Source organism: Aethalodelphis obliquidens, unplaced genomic scaffold, assembly GCF_003676395.1.
Source record: "Aethalodelphis obliquidens isolate GAN/ISIS:26980383/991018 unplaced genomic scaffold, ASM367639v1 scaffold4, whole genome shotgun sequence".
NCBI classification, from domain to species: Eukaryota; Metazoa; Chordata; class Mammalia; order Artiodactyla; family Delphinidae; genus Aethalodelphis; species Aethalodelphis obliquidens.
In genome coordinates, this window is record NW_020837948.1 from 34,155,718 (window position 1) to 34,183,192 (window position 27,475).

The 27,475-nt window shown below is 37.6% G+C and overlaps 1 protein-coding gene across 16 annotated transcripts in view; it reads right to left on the reverse strand.

The window, feature by feature from the left end:
• Positions 1 to 5,556: 5,556 nt before the first annotated feature.
• PAM (peptidylglycine alpha-amidating monooxygenase) overlaps positions 5,557 to 27,475 on the reverse strand; it is a 282,583-nt gene continuing 260,664 nt past the window's right edge. For 6 of the 16 annotated variants that reach the window (XM_027100522.1, XM_027100520.1, XM_027100528.1 and 3 more), the window contains 9 exons: positions 26,833 to 26,905; positions 25,561 to 25,771; positions 24,903 to 25,103; positions 22,837 to 22,952; positions 17,974 to 18,073; positions 15,811 to 15,864; positions 9,974 to 10,177; positions 7,029 to 7,085; positions 5,557 to 6,389 (listed from right to left, as the gene is read on the reverse strand). In XM_027100522.1, coding sequence (XP_026956323.1) covers positions 6,214 to 6,389; positions 7,029 to 7,085; positions 9,974 to 10,177; positions 15,811 to 15,864; positions 17,974 to 18,073; positions 22,837 to 22,952; positions 24,903 to 25,103; positions 25,561 to 25,771; positions 26,833 to 26,905 — 1,192 coding nt within the window. In that variant the 3' untranslated portion in view covers positions 5,557 to 6,213. The remainder of the gene's footprint in view (positions 6,390 to 7,028; positions 7,086 to 9,973; positions 10,178 to 15,810; positions 15,865 to 17,973; positions 18,074 to 22,836; positions 22,953 to 24,902; positions 25,104 to 25,560; positions 25,772 to 26,832; positions 26,906 to 27,475) is intronic. The other 10 variants (XM_027100530.1, XM_027100523.1, XM_027100526.1 and 7 more) reach the window with 5 other exon arrangements.

The window sequence follows — 27,475 nt, forward strand, 5'->3', positions numbered from 1 at the left end:
CCTCTCCTCCGCGGCTCCGAAGCTTCCCCGCCTCCGCCACCCGCAGTCTCCGCCCGCGAAGGGGCTTCTAGTGTGTGAAAACCTTTCCTTCTTCACAGCTCCCTCCCACTGGTGCAGGTCCCGTCCCTATCCTTTTGTCTCTGTTTATTTTTTTTTCTTTTGCCCTACCCAGGTACGTGGGGGGTTTCTTGCCTTTTGGGAGGTCTGAGGTCTTTTGCCAGCGTTCAGTAGGTGTTCTGTAGGAGTTGTTCCACGGGTAGATGTATTTCTGGTGTATCTGTGGGGAGGAAGGTGATCTCCGCGTCTTACTCTTCCGCCATCTTCCCGGAAGTCTTGAGCATTTGTTCTTATGTTCAGTATTGTCTGTGGGCGTTTGAGACTACCTTCACGAATACATTGGTGTAGACTCAATCACTCAATGTCCCTTTTTAATGTTATAGTTTAACCATCACACACATAGCTATTTCAGTAAACCCCTTTATCTGAAAATATGGTTAAGTGGTTATGGTCTTATGGTAATAGTAGTGAATATCTGCTATTTTTTTCTTCCCAGAATCTACCCTATTCAACTGGCAACAGTATCTGAAATTTTCTTGGGGGAAGTGAATCCTTTATAAATCGGCAGTGTGGTTACTGTGGGACGTGACCCTGCCCAGGTTCGATGCATCACACTTTCCCTGCCCAGAGAGACTGGTTCTGAGGTTGGTGCATGAACCGGATCAGGCCAATTAGTCAACGTATCGGAACCCTTTAGAAAGAGAAGCTTTTTGTCTCAGAGTTACTGCTGGTAGGATTTAAACTTAGAGCTGCTGAATGCCACTTTTATTACCACATGTGGAGAGTCTGCATGAAAGTGAATCCTAGAGGGAGGGGAGCCAAACTGAGGGATGGAAGGAGGCAGAATCCTGATAGCATCATCTGAGTCTTGGAATCTAGCCACGCTTGGGCTTTTCAGTTATGTGTATCAGTCAGTAATAATCCTTTTTCTTGATACATTATTAGTTCCTGATTCTTATTTTCATTATTATATATCATTAATTCTTAACAAATAAAAGTTGTTCTTCAGCCTATGTTTTTAGTTTTTTTTTTTTAATTGAAGTATAGTTGATTTACAATGTTGTGTTAGTTTCAGGTGTACAGCAAAGTGATATATATATATATATAGGTTACTATAAAATATTGATTATAGTTCAGTGTAGGTCCTTGTTAGTTGTCTATTTTATGTATAGTGGTGTGTATATGTTCCAGCCCATTTGAATTGAGCTGTAATTAATGACTGAAGAAGTCTGACTAGAACTTGTTTGCAGAGCAGAGGTAGGGTCACAGATGTGGAGGGTAAACTTGTGGTTGCCGGAGGTTGGGTGGGGAGCACAGGGGGGAGGATGCGTTGGGAGATTGGGATTGACATTTATACATACTACTATATGTAACGGTAGATAACTAATAGGGACCTGCTGTGTAGCTCGGGGAGCTCTTCTCAACACTCTAGAATGACCTGTATGGGAGGGGAATGTAAAGAGTGTACATGTGTACGTGTGGCCAATTCACCTTACTGTGCAGTAGAAACTAACACAACATTGTAGATGAACGATACTCCAATAAAAATTTAAAAAAAGAAAAGAAGCCTAATACAATGGCATATAAAATCATCAATTCTAGAACTTGGAATTTCATATCATTCTGCTCTTAACCCAGTGTCTTTCCAAACTGAACATTGGCTAAGACTGGGCCATGCTAATGAATAACATTTTCTCCTTATCTAGAAGTGAGCTGTAAGAACAAGTGCAATTGTACTGTTTCATCCACATGCATGCTTGTCCCACAGTTCCCGCACAATATCTTTTTTTCAAAAGACGTGGAGAATGTTGTAGTACAATAGAGGAAAAAACAGAGCATTCTCAATTGACCGGTTTATTTATTTTAGGAGAGAGTATGTATAACGAAATGCATTTTTGCTCAGAAATGAAAAGGGTACTATCTGCTATTGTCAAACTTGTTTTTATAAACTCCTATTTTATATTTTACTTTGGTATATCAGTCTTGAGTACTTTATTGTCAGGTCTTCATTGGTAAACCCCTTCCCTACGACAGTACAGTGTGTACTGCATGGAAAATACATGTACTTGTTTTGTACCTGTAGTTTGGATATATAACTGACATCTTTGAGCTTTGGTACTTCAAAAATTTTAAGGCCGTAATGAGGAGTCACATTTACAATCATCAATATATTCTCTACAATGAATATGCTCCCTTACTTAAATCATGATGCTGGAAAAACACACCAAATGGGTTTGGTTGAGTCTTGTCTCCTTTAGATGTGATCCAACCCGCCCCCAACACTTTCACTGCCACAAAAAGAAACAACAAAAAAAAACCCCACAAAAAACCAAAAACACAAAGTCTAGCATGGTGACCTGCTGAAGACATGAACATATCACTTGTATTTTATCTTTTGTCTCTGATGCTTTTTTTAAAGGAGGTTATAGGGAGGCCCCTAGTAGCCTTTCTGTGTATGCATCTAAGTTACTTCCCATGGTGGGATAATCGGTGTTAGGGTACTATAGAAAGAAGCTGCTGGTAGGTAAGTTCTGGCCCTGAAGTTTATTTGCATCTACGTTTTCTGTGATCTAGGTTTGAGGAACTGGGGTGGATCACTTCTGGGCCAAACCATCACTCTACAGAGACCACATATTTGAGAAAATGTTTTTGTGTACCTAATAATTTGTTTTAAGGCTCAGCTACTCTCTTGAGAACTGTATTTCTTGGAGACAGTCCATGGAACACCTGGATCCAAATCACCAGGGATGTTTTTAAAAAATGCAGCTCTCGGGCTTCCCTGGTGGCACAGTGGTTGAGAGTCCGCCTGCTGATGCAGGGGACACACGTTCGTGCCCCGGTCCGGGAAGATCCCACATGCCGCGGAGTGCCTGGGCCCGTGAGCCATGGCCGCTGAGCCTGCGCGTCCGGAGCCTGCGCTCCGCAATGGGAGAGGTCACAACAGTGAGAGGCCCGCGTACCGCAAAACAAAAACAAAACAAACAAAAAAAATGCAGCTCTCTAGGCCCCATCCAATGTAGTGAATCAGAAACTCTGGGAATGGGACCAAGAGTCAGTCCTCTTCAAATAAGTACCCCAGTTGGTTCTTACATTCATTGAAGTCTGAGAAGTACTGCTATAGGCTACATCAACTTTGACTTATATCAGCTTTGAGCTACTAGGTGATGACAGTCACGGGAATAAGCTCAAATACCACGTCTGTGGCTTCTCTTGTCATTCAGCTACTTAAATATTTAATTTATATAACATCTGAGTGAGACTTTAAAGATGCATGGGAACTTTGAAAAAGAATATGCTGATTTAATAAACTAAGAAGAAAGCTTAGAAGAAAAGATTTTATGCATATGATAATTCAGGGCCAAGTCAGTGAATGACAAAGCTATTTTTTTAACTCCCCCAAATAATATTCTCTGGATAATTTATTGTAAAAAAAAAAAAAAATCAAGCACAGCTGTTTCCCTTTGCCTTATTAATAAGTCAATTATGCCTATTTTAATTATCCAATTTAAAGCATTTAACAATTAAGGCATTCAGATCTTGGTACTAACGGTCATATCAAAACACCTCAGACCCCATCTTCTCTCTCCAAACATCTGTAAACTATAATTTATGTGAAAATATAGCTATCCACTTGTAGAAACTGGCAAAGTAAAACAGCCATTCTCAAAGACAGTGGTTTTCAACTCTGGCTGCACATTAGAATTACCTGGAGAAATTAAAAAAATATGACCTATAGCAATATCCTATGGTAAGCCAATCAAATCAGAATTTCTGGAGGTAGTGTCCAATCATTTTTTTCTTAAATTCCCCAGTGATTCTACTGTGAAGGGATCCATTCCTTTAGGTACTTCCCAGGCAGTGCAATATCTAACTCAATAAACGAAGTTCAGCTAAGAACAAAAATCAGTGAGGAGATTGCCTGAAGTCAGTGCAGTTCATTCATTTCCAGTCCGCCATCTTTATTTAAGCCAGGTTAGTAGAATAAGGGTGGTGTTCTAGGACAGGATGGTAATGCAGACTTTCTTTTTCTGAATTTTCTTTTTTATAAGGCCATTTGCTTATATTAGGCATATAATGCCATGTGCTATATTAAGGGACATATGTAAGAACAGACCTGCAAATGTATTTGTCTATTCTATGGATATTGTTGAAGATTTTAATTAACACAACATGGTGCTATCTTTCAGAAGATACTTGGGAGCAAATTTTTCTGATCTTATTATTAGGAATTCTAAATGTTTAACTGGCTCATGAATCATGTAACTAGTCAAGTTTTACTTAATGAGCTGCTCGAAAGTTTAGAGCCAAATTCTCCCCATGAACAACAAAGATAAAAATGTGAAAATTTATACAAGAATAATTGTTATCTTTGTTTTCCCTTTTTCTTTACCACCTCCTTATAACTTATCATTTTGATCTATTTTTTTTTTTTTTTGCATCCATAAGCCACTGTAAAACTGTTTAGGAACAAAATTAGGCATACATAACTTTAAAGATATGTAACTAATAGAGCTGATGATCTAATACAGTACCACAAAAGATGGTACTTTAGTGTAAGTCAACTAATTTCCTCAACGTAAGAAAAGTTGAACATCAAAGTCAGCCTATAACATAACACATTCTGATGCTGAAATACAAACATGTAAGATATAGTGAACAGGCACACATACACCAGAATAGTATTGTTGTGATTCCACATTTACATGTTTACCACTAACGTGGTGAAAGGGGCATAAAGGAGTGGTCAGAGGGAGGAAAAGTGTGTTCTTCATTTGAGAAGGAAAAAAAAACTTTCAATTAGCTCAATTTGGTGTAAATTATGAGGGAAAAACATCTAGGTTAAGTTAGATATTTTAAATAACTTAGCTGGAAGACAATTTAATTTCTTTGCAAAGTACTCTATATTGCTTTCGTGATTAGTCAGTTAAATCTATAACATGCCACTACTAAGATACCTGACTTGCAAGTAGGCATTTTGAAGAAAGGTTTCTAGAGTCTGATTATTATAAAAAGAAAAGTTATCAGGTTCTTACTAAATTGCATTGATTATGAAAAAGGTGTTTTAAAAGTAATTTGTAGTCACTTAAGAGATGAGTATTCCTACGAATACATGGGTATTTGGAGTAAAATTATTCTTTAAAAAGAAAACCATTAGTAGTAACCTACACTGATGGATTAATTTGCGTATGTAATTTGAGACACAGGTTTCCTCTTAGCTATGATCACCTTTTATTAAAGTATTTACCTTCTGATTGATATACAGGCAAAAAACCTCTTTGAATTTTAAAAGAAAGCCTGGTTTTACACATGTATGTAAACTCTTAGGCTGGTTTTTAATTTATATCAGCTACATAATAAAATACCATCTTAATTTTAATACATTTCTTTTGGTTGAAGACATTGAATAGGTTTCACTATATCTGTGGTTTGTGTAATTATTACAAAAGTTGTATACAAACCCTGCAAATATGCAAAAATTGCAAAATACACTCTGACAGCTAATGCTCTGAAAACACTTTATTACACAAATTACATTCAGATTCTGAAAATAGTGATCTAACAGTGTAACCATCTAAAAATAAGACATCCCCGAAACACACCAACTGAGGAAGAAAATTTAAAAAAAGAATTTAAATAGAGACTTTTTTTTCTTTCCCTCATTGCAATATAATGTTAGTGATTTTAAAAAAATAGAAGGAGATTTAGCAGCTTTGTTGTCATGTAGCACAAAGTTTCTCTTTACTGCCACAGGCTGAGAATGCTGAACAGGAAAGGCACCAAAGAAAGACACTGGCAATGGAGGTGCTATTGGGAAAATACTGTGTTCAAGCAGAGAATGGGGTTATTTACAAACTACAGAAAAGTCTCAAAAATGCAGATGAGCAAACCTTCCATCATTAAATTACTAGTGTGATGGAAGAAGAGAACTGTTTATTCTACGTTCATATAAAGACAATGGCACTGTTATGAACTTTTAGGAAACTCCTCAACTAGAACCAGAAGCCAACTAAATCAAAACGAAGTAAATAAAATGTGTACAGTCCCACACAGACTAGTACAGTTTACAGTTAAATACACAAAACGCTAAACGTGCTGAAGGGAAAGGAATCTGGCATTCTTGGCAAATTTCATCAACCAAATTTCATCAACCCGTTTTCAGGAGGAAGGTGCGGGTACAGGCAGAGGTGCTGAATACTCCTCTTCTGACTCACTTCCATCATCATCTTTCTCCTGGTCACTTCCCTCCGTGCTAAGGCGGTCAAAGCCTTTTCGGCTATAGCCTTTCCGGCTTGCGAAGAAGTTTCCGAGGTTTAAGCCTCCACTTCCCTTTCCTGCAGAAATCGAACAATGACAGAGGATTGAGGTAACATTTGCACAAATGATTCTCAGTTTCCTTGTAAATTCTTATGGGGATGGGAAAGGGTAGATATTAGCGGGGGGGAAAAACTGACATAGAGAGATACTTATCCTACAGAGTCAGAAAGATACGATTCCACAGATTCATTAAAATAAATAAGGAAAAAACCCAAAGCTCCCCAGGATTATGTGTTTCTGCAGGATTATTTCAGATTCACTTTTCACCTCCTGCCTGTTCCAGGCTCTCTGGAATGGGCATCCCCTTGAGCTCTTCATTTCAATGACTTTATGAAAAGGTCATCTTCACCAAGACATGCACTGACACGCTGACAGAAGTGATAGAAAATATAGTGAAGATAGATGAAGCCAGATACAAAGGCAGGGGAAGAGAATTCGATAATACAGAAGAGCAAGCTGGGAAAATGAAGCTGGAGAACCTGCACCAGAGCCACACACTTCGGTCGGTTCATGGTTTGCATTCTGGGGATGCTGTGCTGCACACAAGGAGTTTAATTTCCAGAGAGAGAATAAAAAATATCTCCCTGCTTTTTACAAGACACGCACTTGTTGACTTTGAATCACACTTGAAGGATTCTAAAAGGTCACAGGCGTACCTCTAAGTCTTCCCAGAACTCTTCCCGAACTTCCCTCAAGTTTATGTTCAGAATCTGCTAGAAAAAGATGGCATATTTCAAAATGAGTCCCAGACACCTTCCTCAATCCATGGGCTCAACTTTCAACACAAAATAAGGAATTAATTCATGAATGATTAATAACAAGGCCTGGCTCTTGTCTGTATGTATTCTTAGAATTCTAAGGGAAAATAAAGGCAATATATTATTGTGATGTATACAAAGGCCAGAGCTGGGTTTGACTCCTGCCTGTGTCTCTTACAGGCTGTGCAATCTCAATAAATTACTTCTCTGAGCCTCAGTTTTCTCTTCTGAGAAAAGAGAGATCAATGACAATCTCTACCTTTCTGTAAGGTTTAGATGGGATACTGCATGTGACATGCTTAGAACAGTGCCTGGTACACACACAGTAAATGCTCAGTAAATATTAGTTACCTTTATTAGGACAAAATTCAGTTACCAGTAATGTGTAAAAATTTGGAAGCTTATTACAGTTTTAGGAATATTGGTCTTAGGTTTTTGTCTTTCTATTAAGAACAGTACATGTCCTGCTTGAGAAAGCTTTGGATCCATGTACACCATTACCTTTTTATGTAAGACGGAAGGCAAAAAACCTGAAACCCTGAGTATTTTCAGCCATACAAGGTGACCCCAATTCCAAAATTTGGGCTCCCCAAATTCCAGCCCATCTCCATGAAGAATTGACTTTCTTTCCTTAGTTGGAGGCAGAACTCCTTATGGACTTATTTCTCTGTGTGCTGCACACCTCCCTGCACTCATTGCCCTGCTTCCAACACTCCCTTAAGGGCTATGGTCAGGGAAAGAAGGCTCAAAGTCTCTAACCAGGAGAGGCGGCAGCATCGTGGAGAAAGCTCACAGGCGAGGACAGAGCAAAGGCAGGAGTTGGTGGGGAGAGAAATAGGCAAGAAAAATCTGATAAGACCGGTAGAAAGCCAACAAATTATAGACTGTAATTTCCATAAGGATGAGGGACAGTCCCTAGTCAGTTTTGCATCCCCTGTGCCTAGGACAGTGTCTGATGTGGAGCTGACATGCTGTAAGGGTGTGCTGAATAAGTGGAAGGCCTTTCATGAGGGTTATTAAAAACCCTCAGAGACTGGATAAGATCTATCAGGAACAAACGTTGAAAAAAGGTGAGAGGCTGACCTACTTTTAGAATTAAATGTATTAGACTGAACCGTATAAAACTGTAGTTTTCTAAATAAAACATGATTGAACAATGGCAGTTTCATATGGTTTGACCTGGGTCCCTATCTTCCCAACACACGCCTGTAAACTCAGTATCCCGGTAACAGTGCCACCCACGCGTGCTCACAGCAAACAGGAGACACCAAACCTTCTCGACTCCCCAGCCACTCCACCTCCAGTGTGGGTTGATTACCAACATTCCTGCTACCTGCCCCCAGGCCCCACGTGTTCCTGATACTCTGTGTATTTATCACTGCACTTACCACCCTCTCTTAATACCTTTATGTGTCATTTCTTTTTTATGTGTCATCTATTCCCTGAGCTCCATTTACTTATTCAGTCATTTTCCCAATGACTAATTATCAACCCCCTAGTGCCAGGAACTGTTATTTGTGCTGGGGATATATCAGTAAACAAGTAAACATACAAGATGCTTGCTCTTTTGAAGTTTCCATCTAACTCCATGAAGATAATGACTACATTTACTTATCTTTGCCTCTGCTTAACACAGTTCCACACCCGTAACAAGCGCTCCATAGCAGACCCTTTTGGGAAGAGTTAGCTGTATTTTTGCAGAGCTTTACTGATTGCAGATGAAAAGCAAAAGAAAGTCCTAGAAAAATTCCCTTTCACAAATTATTAAATTAAATCCTCTGGTTTTGTTTCTGTGTCAGGGCTTTGCCATGGGCACTGAATCCCTGCCATGGTTGCCTTGGCCTGAAATACGATCAGATGCGCTGTTTCTTGATCAAATGCTTCCTTCCACCCTGGTCCATGGACGCCTTCCCAAGCATAGCTGTAACCTCCTGCCTTAGGACCTGGGGACCCAGCTAAGGGACTGTTCCTGACAGGTGAGGATCACAAGTTGGATTATTTGTTTATTTATGTGGATACCTTGAAAGGGTCCTATAATATGATAATGATTTGATAAAATACTGACACCAGTATTGGACCCTCCCTTGTTTGGTTAGGGAAGGCTGATGGCCTAAATTATGACTATTTAAAAACTATCAAATGGTTTCTTATAGAAATAGTTGGTTTCCTGAGAGAGCTGAGGTTTAAGACAAGTATCTTTTATGACTTCTTATGACATTTATTACTTTATTACCAATGATTATTCCTAATAATTATTGGTGGTATTGATTGAGCACTTACTAAGTGCCAGGTACTGTGATAAATGCTTTATGTACATTATTTCATTTAATTGTTACACAACCTTGTGAGTATTTTATCCCCACTTTATAGATGAAGTGGCTTAGAGAGATTAAGTAACTTGCCCAAGGTCATGTAGCTAGGAGCTAGAGCCAGGACTAGGGAAAAATACTACTTCTAAAAAACTGACCCAGGCATTTTGAGGACTGGGCCTGTTTCTAACAGAAGGGATCTCCTCCTTCCTGACCCTTCAGCTAATTTATACTGACTCTACTTATCTACGCAGTTTCATATGGAGACATTAAATGGGTTTAAGCCAACGCTAAAAGGCAATAATAAAGGTTATATTTTAATCTAACTATCCAAATTTTGAAGCTCCAGATATATTTTCCACTGTGATACTAACTATAGACAATATTTGGAACATAGACAATGTTGAAAAAGTTAGAGAACACAAGAAAAAAAACAACAACACTGAAAAACATCACAACCAAACTTTGAGGATTATCAGGCCAAACATTCTTTCGAAGGTCAGGTTCCAAGTTCAAGGGGCTCATTTTACTTGCCTCCAAAGGCCCTTGATTTTTTCCACCGAATAAATAAGGCAATGGCCAGCAGGACAACCACCGGAATAACCAGAAGGGTTGTAATGAGAATCACGGGCACTCCCGAGCCTGGCTCTTTGATCAGTTTCTGTTTCTCCTGCATCTTCTGCAATTCTGAGGAGGCGGGTTTGTTCTCCATTTTGGTTTCAACAACTGCCTCGGATTCTTCAGGGAAAGAAGAGTTTACAATATTCAACTAACTCAAAGACTCCAAAACCCTCCCACCCGCCCCTACCCAGTCAAATTAACAGCTGCTCATGAAGAACCTGTTGAGCTCAATGCATGTGGGGTTCATATTTCAATATCTGCATCTACCGAGCTGGCAATTGTGACTAGCAAATTCCCAGTGAATGATTTTTCACCTTTAAATTGGGTTTCTTTGGTTCTGCTCTTTGTTCCCTCTTTAACTATAATTCCACAAAAGATATATCCTACTTTTGCATTTTTTCAAAGTTAAAATGGACAGGCAGCATGGTGTAGGGGACAGAACTGGCATGCACGGTGGAGTCAGATGAATCTGGGCTCAAATCCCAGTTCTCTTACATAGTCAGCGTGTGTAACTTTGGGCAAGTTACTTAAGTGATCTGGGCCTTGGAAACCTCCTCTGTATAACTGTAATGATGATAACAACCTCCTTCATGAAATTATTGAGGATAAATGTTTATCATAAAAAAGGTGCTTAGTATTTGTTTCCTTGTGTCTTCAGTTTATGAACCTCTTTCATGTTCAATGAATTATTAGTACCTCACATGCATAGTTGCACATATTAATTCTAGAATTAAGAAATGGAAAAAGGAACTGTGTCCTTTCCAGGTTCTTTTCTACCATTCCCAGCAAGTTGTAAGTGCACACAGATGCACTGTATGTCCATTTGTTGTTGATGAAAATAACTTACACAACTATTCTGTGATATTGGCAGATACTGGGTAGATATCAGGCCTACAGTACTGCTTGGGAAATTGATACAATAAAACCATATAAGCAGCTGCAGGAATCTTAATAACTACTGACTTGAAAATGAGGTTGAACCTTGAGGCATTCTTGCCCCCAAGAAGCACATATATGTGTTTGTACAAGAACCCTGTGTGTGAAGGCTGGAAGTCACAACCATGTTTGCCAAAAGGCTCACAAGGTTTCTGAACTTCAACTTCTTGGTGTGCCCTCTGCCCTATGATACAGAGTGCATCATATGGCCTCATGGAAATTTTGACAAAATGGCAGGGATAAGTGGTTTAACATGATCAGGAAAATCTTTGGTTAATATTTAATATGTATGGACACAGCTTAGTAGCTTGCTGGACACTTCTCCAAGGAAGCATTTCTTAAATTGCTTAAGGCATTGTAAACACAATTTATGATACACACAATTGGGAGGTCCCAGGTTTTTGCCTCAATGTTCTGAGCCAGCCTCCTTCCCAGTCTCAGTTAAATCTATCAAGCACGTACTCTGTTTCAGGCCTTGTTCTCATTTAATCATCACACCAAGCCTATGAGTGGGCACTACTATTACCACCATTTTACAGATGGCCTCACAGTCTTCATTTCCTTCCCTGTACTGTGATTAAGGGGAGACCATTATTTCCCTTCCTTTATCCACTGAAGTGGGTCTTGAAACTTCAGTGGGAAAGAAGGAAGGGGATTGGTTCATAGATCTAAATGGTTCAAATTTAATCTTTTAAGTCTCAGTTTCCAAGAGGAATATGAATGTGATTCTTACTCTTCCTGACCACTAGCTGTTTTGTCTTTTTCTTCACTGTTGTAGAAAAGGTATACAAATTGTTCTATATTTAAGCCTGTTCTATATTTAAGCAAAAAATAACAATAAAGAGATGATAGGATTAAAAAATATAGGCCAAAGATATAGATTGGTAGTCAAGAACTTGTTGCCTTGGAAGAAGGGTTTATTTCTATTTGAAAGTGACTATAATCAGAGTAATTACATAGCACTTCCTACCTGTCATTCAGTGGTTTACCTACACCTAAGACATTGGCTGTACCAGTTCATATCTAGTTTCATCGATAAGGCAGAGCTAGGATCGGGCTCCAATAAAAGGAAAGAAGAACTATGAAGTAGGTGACAGACTAACAGAATCATTTTACCATTCACAGTAAGTATGCTGAGAATGAGGTAATGAACTTGCTAAGATACGCACACTGCACTGCACTTTAGAAATTCTTGATTTCCACATCCCTTCTGTACGCTGAGTGCCATCTACTAAAAATAGTTGAACTTTCTAACTTTTGGAACCAGCTGAAGTATGTTTAGATTTTAAAAGATGCTCTACATTTTAAAGAAAGAGGATAAAAAATTTTAATTTCCCAATATAAAAGAAAAAATTGCTGCTCTTCTTAGAAGCCGTTATAAGTGGAGTAAAAAGCCTAAAAAATCATTATCACTTAAGAGACTAAGAATTCCATTCAAAGCGTAAAGAACAATCTAAATTCTGTCACTTTTACTCTTTATCCTAAATTCTTTAATTAAAACCCCCAGTAATTTAGAGCATCCCTGATGAAGATGGAATGGAGAAGCTCTAAGATTAGCCAGGACCTGGGGCTTCTGGAAGGTGGGGGCACCCCATGTGACACTGTGATATTCTCCTATATAAGAGGCCAGATGTATTCAATCTGCAACAAAATATGTCTTCAAACAAGCTTTCTTGGAATCTCTAGAGATACTTGGAAATAAAAAGAATTTTGAAAGCTGATGTATAGGAAGTTTTTTCCTTCTTCTTTAAAGCAATGCATTTAGAAAGGGAGGCTAGGTGCACTCCTGTGTGAGCTCACACACACAAGAACGTGCATGTCTCTCCCCCCTTGACAGAAGGGGAGAAGCCCAGAGACCACCTGGAGTAACTGGGACAGACATTCTTAATACAGCAACATAGCAATTATGACCCAGTCCATCACAGATGGAACTGAAGGCTGAAGGTTGTAGACGGCATACTGGCAAGTAGCATGTTAGAAGACATGAAAAGTACATATAGCACCAATGAGATTACAGGCATACTTTGGAGCTATTGCGGGTTCAGTTCTGGACCAACTCAATAAAGCAAATATTGCAATTAAGCGAGTCACATAAATGTTTTTGTTCGCCAGTGCATATAAAAGTTATCTTTACACTATACTGTAGTCTATTAAGGGTGCAACAGCATTGTCTTAAAAAAACAATGTATATACTTTAATTAAAAAATAGTTTCTTGCTAAAAATGCTAACCATTATCTGAGCCTTCAGCGAGTTCACAGTAGTAACATCAAAGATGGTGATCACCATAACAAATAATATTGAAAAAGTTTGAAATATTTCAGGAATTTCCAAAATGTGACACAGAGACATGAAGTGAGCAAATGCTGCTGGAAAACGGCGCCGACAGACTTGCTCAATGCAGGGCTGCCATAAACCTTCCATTTGTAAAACACACAAAGTGCGTATCTACAAACTGCAATAAAACGAGTATTCCTGTACTCATTTTTTGGTTTGTTTGTTAAATGCAATGTGCTTCCCCTACAATGTGCTGCTCTCCATAAGGTCTAAGATGCTAACTGCTAAAAACAGAGAATTTATTTTTATTTTCTTAAGTCTGATTTGCCATCATCATCTTGTATGGTGGGGGTGGGGAAGGGGTGAAGGGCTATGCTTTTGGTGGGATATTGGCATATCTATTTTATCCCTAGTAACTTTATTCGAAAGTTTCAATCCCTTTCCTAAGTTTCTATCATCACAAATTCTCTTATCCCTGAAACTCCCTGAGAACACAACACTGGTTCTGAAACTCTGTTACTGATCAGTTGTGTAACCTTTCACAGCGGGGATGAATGTCATCAAAGGTTACTCGAATTTCAAAATTTACAATTACCAGGTATCTACAGGGCTGTTAAATCTGGGATGGTGTTTCTCCCTCTCTTTGTAAGAGGTGGTTTAAATTAAGCTTCCAGATTTTGATAAAAGACAAACTCTTGGAGATCCAGAATGATTTATATTCCTTTTTGTAATAAGAAAATAATCTTTTATAAAAAAGTTTAATGAGAGTCATACGGATTCAAAGAGGACTAGAACAAGTTCATTTGGAAATGAACTGTCATGACAAGGCATTTCAATTAAATTGACTATTTGAGCTGCTGAGAGGTTTCTCCACCAAACAGACTCAGTGGTGTGCAGGAGAGAGGATGTGGCCGTGGGTGAGATCAGTGTGGCTGGGCTGTTCACAGCAGGTCAACCAGTATAGTCTCAGAGTTTTGGTGGGATCTATTTAAATAGAAACGGTCTGAGGCCACTTCGAAATCCCAGAGATTTCAGAGTAAACTGCAACCATCCGCAACCTGTAGTTCCTGGAAGAATTTATGGTGAATGAATTGGTGGTATTGATCTCCTCAGCAGTACAGTAATAGTGGTTAAGAGCATAGCTTTGGTGCCAGACTGGTTTAAATTCTGGCTCTGCCATTTAATATCTTAGTAGTAATTCTGACCCTCAATTTTCTCACATATGTAAAATGGGGATAATAGCAATTAACATATGGCTGGTGTAAGGATTAACCTTAATTCTCTGTATAGTCCATTTTTTGTGCTCCATAAATGACAGCTCTTATTAATAACGGTATCTTTTCCAACGTCTTTATTCCAGGGCGAACAGAACTTATTGATAACTCTTTACATAACAATAACAGAAAAATAGCAGATCAGGAACTTCTTCAATATGTGTAGTAGGAATGTCACTCAGTAGTGTCACCTGGGTAGAATCTCTACAAATGCCAAACAGTTGCTATTTATTTATTTTATAATATTATCTTACCCCTTCCAACCTGGAGCCGGCTATATTTTCTTATCTGCCTATATAAAATCCCTAAATTGCCTCTTGGTTCTGGCTTCTTTTCCTCTCTTTTCCACCTGCTTTCATGAAAAAGGAAAACAAGTAAGCCTAGGCTTAAGTCTTAATATCTGGGAGAATCATTTGTAAAGCAACTAAGAATTGAATCACTTTGCTACTTAAACATTAGGAACACCTCTAGTGAGTTCTTAACTACACGGCAATGTCAAATCCCTGAAAATAGTAGAAAATGTATCCGTATAAACTGATCCTAAGAAAGGGAGAAAATAATTTGACTGGGATTCCAAATGAACCCAGTAGTTTTGCCAGTAGCTAAATTCCATCCCCCCATGTCTTACAATACATACCAATGATGTAGTACTTATTTCTATATATGAATATGCATGTATGTATGTACACACACACACAGAGTCCTTACAGGCTATAAGTCTCTTGAAGTCAGGCAGTTCCATTGCTATAGTGCCTTACACATAGATGGCCCTCAGTAAATGCTGGGGGCTGAATGGTACTAAGATTGGAGCTTAGGGAGCAGCTAATCTTTTCAGGCCCCTATATTATTAACTCTCCAAAGATATTTTTCACTCTAAAGATTAGAGCCCATTAAAGAAGGCCTTTCCCAGCATGCTGGATGTTATTTTTCTACTTGCCTGAGGTTAAAACTTCCAAAAGTGACTGACTGACTTTTTTTCCTCTCTGAATGCCTCTGACCCACTTGTTGTAGATTTCTTACATCCCCAATCACTTTTCATCACTTGAAATCAGTGAGTTTGAGCTCATTATTACTATTCCGTTTTATCAGAAAAAGCAGTGGCAGCATGTAGGTTTAAAGCCTCAAGCACACAGTAGAAGTTATCGATAATTTACCAGATTATATTATATTTTTAGCCTGATAATATTTAAGTGCAATCAAGAGCCATAAAAGAATTCAACACACATAGCCTTGGGTTTCAAAGTCACAAGTGGAATCTGACCAACCTCTGATCTCCTGGACCTCAATGCCAGCCTTTTTAACTGATCGATGTTCCATTTCTGTAACACAGTACAGCAAGGAGAGAGAAAATCAGAATCCCCAAAAAGAATGTTTGGAAACTTAATTTTGATATTAATTGTTCTCAGTAGATAATATTTCTTTAATTCATCAAATACATGAGTATATTAGAAAAGAGTTTGATACAAGTCACTAATGAGGTGCCAGGTCCATGAATCCTAGATGAAATCCTCCTAGGGAAAGCTGAAATAATATTTCCAAGGTCTTCGTATCTAAAATGAGATTTTCCATGTGGAGTTTACAATTCTGTATTATTTCTGAAATATCAAGTAGTTCTGTTTTCATGTGGACATCTTAGACTGACTACTAGTTCTGCCATGTTTATCAGTCTTCTAGTTGACAGATTGATTTGACTAGTTAAATACTACAACATAAATACACAAGACACTTGTTTAGTCTTCTATGGAAGTCCTATTGTTCCCAAGGTACTGTTTTTCCCAGATTTATTATTTGGTTGCATTCTGGACTGCGCAGAAGGCTTTTTCTCTTTCATAGCTGAATGCTATATTGTAGTGCTTCTCAATCAGGGGATATTTCAAAACAACTTGGGAAGTCTTTCCAAAATACCCGTATTATAACTCTTCTTCTTTCTATAGATCTTGAATGGGGTCTGGCCATGTGTGCTTTGAAAACCTTCTCCAGGTGACTTGGATATGCCTCTCTGTTTAGTACCAACAGCTAGGGTGGAATAATGAGCCTTAGACGGGAATCTTAATGAGTTCAAGTATCATATTCCTATCTGTCAAATGAAGATACTAGTTAGATTTCTGAAGTTTTTTCCATCTTGAAAGGTATTTATCCATCTTTTATTCTGAAAAGCCTGGGTTCAGTCATGCAATTGGGAATTATCCATCTCTTTGCTTTCCTGTCTGCCTACACCTTCTGGTTCTTCTTTGAGGAGGCAGGTGGTAGGAGAGGCACACTTGCAGGGGAATGTGGAGCTACTGCTGGAGGGGAATAGTCCATGGGCACCTCTGGACATTCAGCCCTAACTGGGTCCTTATTACAAAAGAGCAAAAATTACTCAAAGGACAATTCTGAAGACAACAGTTACCAAATTAACTTGGGCTCCAAGACCTGTACAGTATATGATTAAAGTTTTTGGACTCATGATTTTACTTTTCTTTGTTATACCTTGTATTTTTTCCTTGTTGTAATTTGCATTTTTCCTTATTATAAGTAGTATTTCTTATCTTCATCAAGTCCACAAGTCTTTATTATTTCTCTATTTAAAACTGCTGTAGGTTTTAAAACTGTTTTAACTGTAAAACTGTTAAAACTGTTTGTAGGTCCTGATACCTCAAATTTATTATCCGCAATTCTTTTCCTTAACCTCATCTTCTACTGTTTGGACCCTGCCATATTTTAAAAGCATCTCTGGACATTGAGGTTTGTGGCTTACTAAGCATCTGGTACTGTTCAATTTAGAAAACTTAAGTTTTTAGTATGGTATCCGTGGCTATGTTAGTATACTTTTTAAGAATTAGAAATAGTGCTCAAATTGCAATTAGAAGTCTCCAAACTATCTGGCCTGATCCTGATAGAGAAACTCTTCTGTCCCCAGACACACTTTTGGAGTTACATGAAAACATAGTTCAGTATTTTGAACAAGCTGAAGTCTAAAGGGAAAATGCAGAGGGCTTCCTGTTTGGGATGATATGTGTCTGACTCAGATGCTGGTCTTCCAAGATGCTCAGCAGCTACTGAGAGCTGAAGAGCCACGTGGGAAGGGATGCCTCAGTCAAGCCCTCTGCTTTGCCAGAGTCATCTCCTCCTTCTGGAACTAAGTTGGAATTAACATTGGCTTTCAACGTAACAGACATTACTTCAGGCATCAAGAATTTCCTGTGGAAGATCTGTGGAAATAAGGGGATAACTGCCAGCAGAAAAGAAAAAAAAGTTTCTTTCCGCTTTTAAAAAAGTTAATCCCTGAAATGACTACCAACAGGTCTTTTAACAACTGCCAGTCATACCTTGATTCCCTACTCTACTCCTAGCAATAAAAAGAGACGGACATGCAAATTTTTTGACATGTTTTTAAGCAATAAAACTGAGGGAAAATATGGACAATAATGCTGTAAAAGTCATACTTTCAGTTGTGGTGAACTTCCACACGGTATTGGTGTGAGCGTCTCCAACATACACGGTCCCGTCTTCAGACGCAGTGATGTCATGAGGCATGTCAAAGTGCTGCCAAAACAAGAAGCACATAGTGCGGTGGTGAGCCTGTACTTGAGGTCTTCATGAAAAGGCAGACAAACACAGTACAGCACACAAGAAGACCATAAGCATGTTACTCAGACCAGAGAAACAATGATTCCCATCAAAGCAACTCTAGGCCAGAAAGAGTCATCCCTTCACGCACTGGGCACTGCCTCTGCCAGACATAATTATGTGTGCTGGGAAACACTGAGGCAGCCTCATCACTGACTTTCAAGTCTTTTAAGAAGTGAACAGGGCTTCCCTGGTGGTGCAGTGTTTGAGAGTCCGCCTGCCGATGCAGGGGACACGGGTTCGTGTCCCGGTCCGGGAAGATCCCACATGCCGCAGAGCGGCTGGGCCCGTGAGCCATGGCCGCTGAGCCTGCGCGTCCAGAGCCTGTGCTCCGCAACGGGAGAAGCCACAGCAGTGAGAGGCCCGCGTACCGCCAAAAAAAAAAAAAAAAAAAAAAATGAAGTGAACATTTACAAGCAGATTATTTTTTTACACTCTTGATTAGTTGGTGTTCATTATTTACCTAATTATTTATATTTATAAATAATAATAATATTTTTTGCCTTCATATTTCTTCTACCTTTAGTCGTTGTCAAATTTGCCTGTTTTAATTTGTACAACTAAAAAGGACCAGGTCTTAATTCTTGTTATTATTCTCATCAAGCTATCATAAGCTTCCTTAAAAAGTACTTTTATATTACTGATAAGAGGAATCATTTCAAAGATTCAGGACATTCAGATTATTTCTGAAATGCATACTAGGTGATAAGCAGTAAGGTCGGGTTTTCTACTCTGAAGCCCAGTGTTGACAATATTTTTGGTCAGCAAAGGAAACAAACTGAGTGTGCCCTTCAGTATTTCCTGGTTTTTGTACTTACTTCAGATACACTGGTGTTTTAATATGTCTTTCTTCATGACATATTTCCATATCAAATCATGCCATCTCAATCATGAGGACACAGGAGACAGGGGAACCCTTTATGTGACTTTATCGGGGTCACCGAGTTGGTTTCTTGAAGAGCAGCCTTAAAATGTGCTGCTTCCATTTCCATCTGTCTACTGAAGATTTCAAGGGTGCCACGTCTTGGCTAGTTGGCAGGATGTGGATGATTTTTTTCATCTTTGAGGCCAGGAGGCCTGCTTGAGTGTACCATTCTCAAAAATATGATCAGTGAGTATGAATAGGAACATTATCCTGACTTCTGGGCTTACCAGATAGCATCTGTCCACTTTGGTTTGCTGAGTACAAAGGGTGCTAATGAGGCTAACTGCTCTTCTTAGCCCGCTGTAGGAGGGGCAGAATACATGCTCTGGAGAAACTACTGTGCTTTGAAAATCAGCAACAATTTGTCACATTGAAAAGAAAAATGAGACAGCCATGCTGAGGAGGCTCATTCCTTCAAACTATCAAATGAGCTTGACAAATGTGCAGGAGAAGGACAGAGAGCCAGAAATCAAAACACTGCCTTGCTGAAATCCCCCAAACCAGTCGTTAAATGTTCATCTTTATTTTGGGTTCAGCTAATAGGTGGCAACAGAATTGCATCACAGGGAGCTCTTCCTCTATGCCAAAATACGTTTTAAGAAACTGCTTTGCAAAAGATGTGGTTGTAAAGTACTTCATATTTTCTGATGGGAAAAATATTATAATAGGTGGAGAAACAAAGGTGAGGGGGTAATGTTTGAACTATTCATTGGTAAGGACTTTGCTTTAAATTAATCACAATATGTCATCAGTTCAAGGCTAGAATAACAATCAACCTCTATCTGTGGTTCTCAAACTGATCCAGGGAGACAGGGGTTCAGCTGGAAATATTTTGGGGTCACAGGAGCAGTTCAGGGGGAAGCTTAGTGATGGGACTTCGGGACCTCTATTCCTACTGCAGTCACAGGCACTCAACTATAATCTTTTAAATGAATTATTCTACTGCTCTGTGTCATCTGAAACAAAATTATGCTGTAAGATTTAGTGTTAGGTTTTAAGACTTCAGAGTTGGACAGATTTAAAGATCTACTCTAGGCTTTGAAATCTTCTCTTGAGGTACTTCTCCCTAACAAAATAAAAGTGATCAGAGAAAAGAATGATAGCAACTTCCTGGGCATCCGGTGACATAGCCCAGGGCAATCTGCCCTCAAAATCTTATATTCTGTCTTAAAAATTCCTAAGGAATTTGTGTTCTCCATATCCTATGCTTGCATTAACACAAAATAATGTTTAAACTTACTTCATATTAAGCAAAATCATTTTCTAAGAAGTTGTACCAAGTTATGTTATGGTTTAATATATCCCATGGCCTCAGTATTAAACACATTTTCGAGTCAAAAAGACCTGAGTTTAAGATCCAGGTGTGCTACTTACTGTGTAGCTTTGGATATGTAATTTCACTTGTGTGAAACTTAGGCTCAAACACTGTCAAATACTGTGATTTTAATCTCCACTGTTAAGGTTGGAGAAATAACACGAATCTGGGGTTACTATTCCCTTCTTTCTATCTTTCTGATTTATTTTATTTTATTTTTTGGTATGGAGCAGTGGGGATATTCCTTTCCTTTTCCACACGAGCATCCGTGCAGAAGAAAGGAGACAAAAAAACGCCTGCCTGAAGGGTGTATGAAAGCCGATGACAGGGACCATAGTCTTTGCTATGATTATGGGAGCAAGAATGTGGGGGGGCAACTATGTATCTTTTGCCCTCAGAACTTTTTGACACCATTTGATAGAATCATCTTCTTTATTGTCCTACTGTCTCAGCTTCCCTGCACAGAGGTAAAGATGGAGATCATACATTCAGACATAAACATTCCTAAAGAATGTAATAGAAGAGGGAGAACTGAAGTATATGAGGAGATAAGTAGTGGACAGGCACAAACAGCGGGATAGACACATTATGTAAAACTTGACTTTTGACTTGCAGGAAAAATCACTTCTTACATAGGAGTCAATACACCACATTATTCCCTTCACCCAAACTTAATCTTTGTGATGATAATCTAATTAAGTGAAAATTCTGAGAGATTCATAAAGCGGTTTCAGTTTACTGAGTCAACACAGAACACATTTCTATGTTTTGGTGTAATATCAAGTCTTGTTTATTGAAAGGAAAAGCAAATTTCATCTTGGAGTTAGACTCTCTTTTCAAGTTTGTTGTATTGACCCATATATTGTGACTTATTCATTGCTGAATGTCTGATGAATACTGATGTTTAGGCACAAGGCTGTCTGAAAATTTCATTCAGGGCTGCTCTCATTTTTACGAGAGTACGGCTCATAAGAATCTAGCCTCTAGCTTAGCACTCAATGTTGATTTCTAGATGCATATTTGAATTAAAAGTTAATATCCTGATTGACAGAGTTCATTATTATTAAAAGAACAATCAGGCAAACACTGTTAATGCAAAGTGAAGACCTGAAAGGAAGTGAAGTATCTCACTTTCTTTATCAATAGATATGAAGAAGCTCAAAGCAGCGAAACAATGAAGATCAGATAATCAGTCAGGATCTGAAACACTACTGAGGTAAAATACCTATCATCGATGTAGTGAATTTCTTTCTGAAGGGCTATTATGATTGGATATTTGATTGCTTATTGCTTTTCAGGTGAAATACTTCTACGAAAAGTCCTGTTTGTTATGTATCAATAGAAACTCCAAAAAAAAAAAAAAAGAAATTTGTACAGGAATATTTACTTCAGATTCAGTTTGGTTCAACTTGGATCCTGTAAGTTTTGTTAAACTTCAACTGAGGGAAAGGCTGTGTCCTGTTCTGTTCACCATCGTATCCTTGGTATCTAGCATAATGCCTGACACAGAGTAGGTACTTAATTAATAGCTCTAGAATGAATTTTAATAAATCCCAGACTGGCTGTCAGTGTTCTAACATTGGCATTGTAAAGTGTTTTTTTTTAAGCTAGCAAATTTGGTGTCTTAGAGAATACTATAGGAATTTGAGTATGGAAATATGGTTTATCCAGTGACTTACGACAGCTGCATTTTGATCCATCAAAGCTGATAAATCTTTACAAATTTTGAAAAATAACTCTTATTTGCAGCATTTTAGCTAAAATCTATGTACCACAAGCACATTCAGGCAGTGTATATGAGCATTCTGATCATTTTGGCAATCATTTTGCAAAGAAAGCAAACTGAGGAGACAGAGGGCTATGGGCACACCGCACCACAGTCACTGTGTTTATAAAAAGCACTGTTAGAATAAACAGTGGTATACCATTGTGAGGTCAAAACTAGACTTTAGTCTTTTACCTAAACCAAATCTCTAGAACTTGAATACATTCTAAGAAGTGCTGTTTTCAAGTCTTGTTGCTCAGTGTAGTCATAGCATAAAAAAAAGCAAACACGATTTCTGTTGAATCTAAGAGAACTATAAAATTATAGTTTAACATATTGTGGTATCTTCTTTACTTGGATGAAACCAGGAAAAGACTTACATTTTAGATAATCTAACTACAGTGAATTTAAACCTGCTCTTGTGTGCAAATCAACTAAGAACCTTTGAATTGCGTACAGTGTTAATTTGCATCTGAAGAAATTCACTGAGGAATAGATAAGGACATTTATTCTAAATAAAACATAGTATACAGCACTCCCATCAACCTCGCTAAGAAAGTAATCACATGTCCTTTAAGTTTTTAAAAACTTATTCAAGTATAAATCGAATTCCAAGATTCATATTTTAGTTTTATTCTCATGAAAACTGATACATAGTTAATGTATGTGAATACCTTGCGCACTGGCTTGAAGACGTCTATAATTTCCCCATTGGAAAAGTTCATCACAAATCCTTGTACAGGTTCTTGATCCTCAAAGTAAGGCTTCCCATTCACCGCAAAGAGCAAACCTGTGAAAACATATCCAGTCAACCTTCCTTTAAAATATGGATAAGACGGGCTTTTCAATACATGTGTGTACATCACACAAACAAGAAATGTGGGGTCCACCTGGTTCCTCCAATTGGCAACAAAAGTAGAAAACAAAATACTTAGCAGATGTCTCTTTCTGAGTAATAAGATAAGGGGCAAACAGGTTAGGAGACTAACTTCCTTGTAATAGAAAAACCAGGAACTACAAAGCTTGTTCCACTTAGGAAGCCAGTAGAAATCATAGATATGGAGGAGATGACATAGGTAGAGGAATAGACATATAGACATCACAGGTATTCTAAATAGGGATGGGAAGAGTCAGGTTATTTAAGGCAATCATTCTGGGGTACCAGATCTTTTAAAAAATATGTAATATCTACTATAGCTACAAGTAGAATCAGAGAAAAATATGCAAAGAAAGTGAAGTTACACTGTAGATAGAAGAATGGTCCGATTTTAAACAACTAACACTTGAAAATGTGAGATGCATATTTCAGATTATCAACGACATTTTTTCCTAATTAAAAAAATTAGACCATCTTTTTATATTAATTCCATGAATACTCTTTGAAGTAAAATTATATTTCTTAGTATAGTAGTGTTTATCCAAAATAATGGAAACTGTGATGTTTTGGTTAAATAAATACTTCAGATGATTGAATATTATGTTTTAAAGAATTAAAACACTAAAATATACACAATACTAAACCAGTGTTGAAGAGTTTTTCATCTTTCTCTAAGGATTTCAGGATAGGGGTCTTTAGCACATCATATTAAGAAAAAATCAACACTATCAACATCAATTACTATTGTGTAACGTTGTAGAGAGGATTCCAATTATAATACACTTTGTCTTTTGCTGAGATTCTCTTTTTAACCAGATTTCCTCTCATCTTTTCTCCTGATTGTTTTTCTCCTCATATTTGATTTATTTTTTTTCATTATGAACTGGATCACCCTCTTTGTTAAGTAAATGGTCTTGCCAAATTTATTCTTTAAATATGAGGTAAAAACGAACACGAGAATTTATCTTTCATTGACATTAATGAGTCCTTTATTACTTATTCCTTAGTGAAGCCAAACTTGTTCCTATTTCAGTCACTTGAGTCCCTTTATTCCATGTCCTAAATAAATTGGGGGCTGCCTCAGAAGATAGTAGCCATACACAACTTTAATAGCATAAGAAATATAAATATTATAGTGATAACCATGTAGTTAATGCAACTTTAATATAGGTATAGATATATTTACTAAGTAATTGCAAAAATTGTATATAAATTCTAGAAATATATTTTCAGTTGTTCAGTATTCATGATATAAAGAAATCTTATGCTAACTTATTTTTTAATATGAATTAAATGAACTTTACTTTGTAAGTTTGGATTATTTTTCTGAGTTTCTTTAAGTCAAGAAATCTATTTTGAAAATGAGAAAAAAATTCCAGATTTCATTGATCATTTCTCCTGACATTTACACATAAGCCTCACTTACATCACCTATTTATCTTAAAAAAATTGGCTGACACTCTTTAAAAAAATGTGAAGCAGAAGTATTTTGAATACTGGTTTTATCAACATATACCATCTGTTGATGATGTGTGAAGACATAATATTAATCATTTAATAACTAAAGCAAATGACCATAATTAAGGAAAAATAAAAATCAACGTTTGGGAACCATTTTTTAATCTATCACAAACAGTTGCTAAATCTTTTGAGTTCTTCATTATCTCCAGATAAAGAACAGTGGCACTTGAGTTGAAAATGATGTACAATGCACTAACAGTTTTAAAAATTTTAAGATCTGATATATAAGTCATCTTCAATCCCTTAATAAAAAAATTACAATAAGAGCGTATTAAGTTAAGACAAACACTTTTTAAGAATACAGTGTAGTATGAAAAAACACAAAAAATAAAGATGAAATACCTGGTATATATGAAATTGCAAATACATTTCTTCCAAATGACGCATGCTTAATCTCTCGCACAAATTCTTTGGTGTCAGTTTTAAAACACTGGATCCGACCGTTTTCCCTGTCTGCCACACATAATTGGCCCAGATGAGGCACTAGGGCCAAGCTGTGAGGAACACTGAACTGGCCTGGTTTAGGATTGCTCTCAGTAGATTCTACAGAACAAAGAAAAACCTCAGATTTACAATTTGTAAAATCACCCAAAGTCTGACTCTAAAGTTTTATAATTTTCAAAATTCATGATAGTAAACCACTAAGTATCTGTAACCAGGGGAAAAAGAAGTTAAAGCACTTAATATCTCTTACCCACAAACACATTACAGATTTTCTCCCTATTTCGAAAAACTTTAAAGTTTTTGGGTAGAAGCATTCTTTTTCCTCTTATAAGACTCGTGTGTGTGTGTGTGTGTGTGTGTGTGTGTGTGTGTGTGTGTGTGTGTGTGTGTGTGTGTGTGTGTGTGTGAGTACAGCCAACTGGATGCATAAGGAGGCCCTGTTTTCCTCACTCCAGGGGACAATTACATCCTAAAGAATGTGAGGGGTGGCCAATCTCTTGTTCCTAATGATGTTGGCCAATAATTATAATGAGAGATCAAGAGTCTTACTGAGTACCTTCTCCCCACTGCGTGATGAACTTTCCACTTGGTGAAAACTGCACGATCCGACTGTTGCAGTAACCATCTGATACATAGATGGTTCCTGTGTCTGGATCCACAGCCACGTCAGTAGGTTGACAGAAGTGATTCTGGTCACTGCCTGGTTGCATGCTCTTTCCCAGGATTAACAGAGGGGCTTCTTCATTGTTTGCATTCAGTTTGAACACCTTTTAAAAAAAGAACAAAAGCCTTACCCACTTTGCATGGTTATAACTGACACCCACCCACCTGACTAAGGCAATCAGAGTGTAAGCTTTCAGAGACTTATTTAAAAGCAGGTACTTTTCAGAACTGGAAGGGACTCTAGAGATCATCTGGTCTGATTCCTTCATATGAAAAATGAGGCTTATAGAGATTAAGGGACCTGCCCAAGGTCATCCAGGTCATTAGTGGTGAATGGAGACTAGTATGGATGTCCTGTTCCACCCATCCCCACACTTCCTTTTTGTCTTTCCTTAGCTAATAGTAGAACGCTCTCCAGACAATACAAGAGCAATAAATGTTTACTGAGATGATGTTTGAAGACTAGCTATGCCTTCTGAGCTCTAGTTTCTTTTCCTACTTCTTTCCCATCTACTCATTAAACAGGTATTAAACATGAGCTTATCTTTTAAGGGAAAGACATTATGATATATACCCTAATGGAAATATAACTTCCTTTAAAAAGAACAAAGATTTGCTGTTTTACATATAAACGTATATACTAGAGACTTTGGCTCAATTTATAGAAGATTAAGGTAGCTTAAGAAAAATACATAAAACACATAAAGTGATTAAAAAAAAGAACTAAGACCTGGGGACAGAGGAAAGAAAAGCAGATATGGAACCTAAGGAGGTTGGGAGAAACCAAACAGTTAGTAGAGTGAAGCTTCACATCTGGCCCTAAGATTCCTGCCAGCCACACAGAGAAGGGTGACTTGATCATTTACATGTAAGTTTTTCCTAGCACTGAGTTCTAAAAGCACCATTTCAGACATGGCTGTTCCATTCTTTTGCTATAAACTTTCTGGGTCACAAAGAAAGACCCAGGGGGTGGTGGTGGTCGGATGAACTGCGAGATTGGGATTGACATATATACGCTAATATGTGTAAAACAGATAACTAATAAGAACCTGCTGTGTAAAAAAATAAATAAAATAAAATAAAAAAAGACCCAGACAACTCCAGAGTGTTTTGAAAGCATAACTTCATTAACTTCTATTTGAATAACTGCCAAATGGAAGATTACCTGATGAAGAGCCACATCTGTGACCCAATAATTTCCATCTTTATCTATACTTAAGCCATGTGGCAAGTAAAACCTGCAAAATAAAGATAATTGTCTTAATTATATAATTACTCCCAAAGCATACATGAGAGGACATTTTTTTGCTAATTAATTTGTAAAGGCAATATAAATTTAAAAACTGATAAATGTATACCTGTATTACTAAAGAAAAGACCAAAATGAATTGTTAAACGAAAATACCCACAAGGAGAGACCTCCTTGTGAAAAATCTTAAGCGGTATTTAACCATCTAAAAATCTATACACGAAGCCTACGTATCAATTACAAATATTATAAAGTATGGTATATTAAATAACACAAGTAACATCAATTTGAAAACAAGTTCTAAGATCATAAAGAAATGTGTATAAAACAAATTGTCTAGAGAATTATAAATGGATTTATATGGTTTGAATATGCTGCTTAAATATGCTGCAAGGTAATATAATGCTGTACTAATATAAAATATTAAATATATGACTGAAAAGCTTTAAAAGTACCTACTAAAGACAGTAAAACCCAAAGAAAACAACTTCCAGCAGACATGGGCTGTGATCATCTGAGCAAAGAGAAGTGGTGTGCTGGATAATCATTAGAGAAGGTT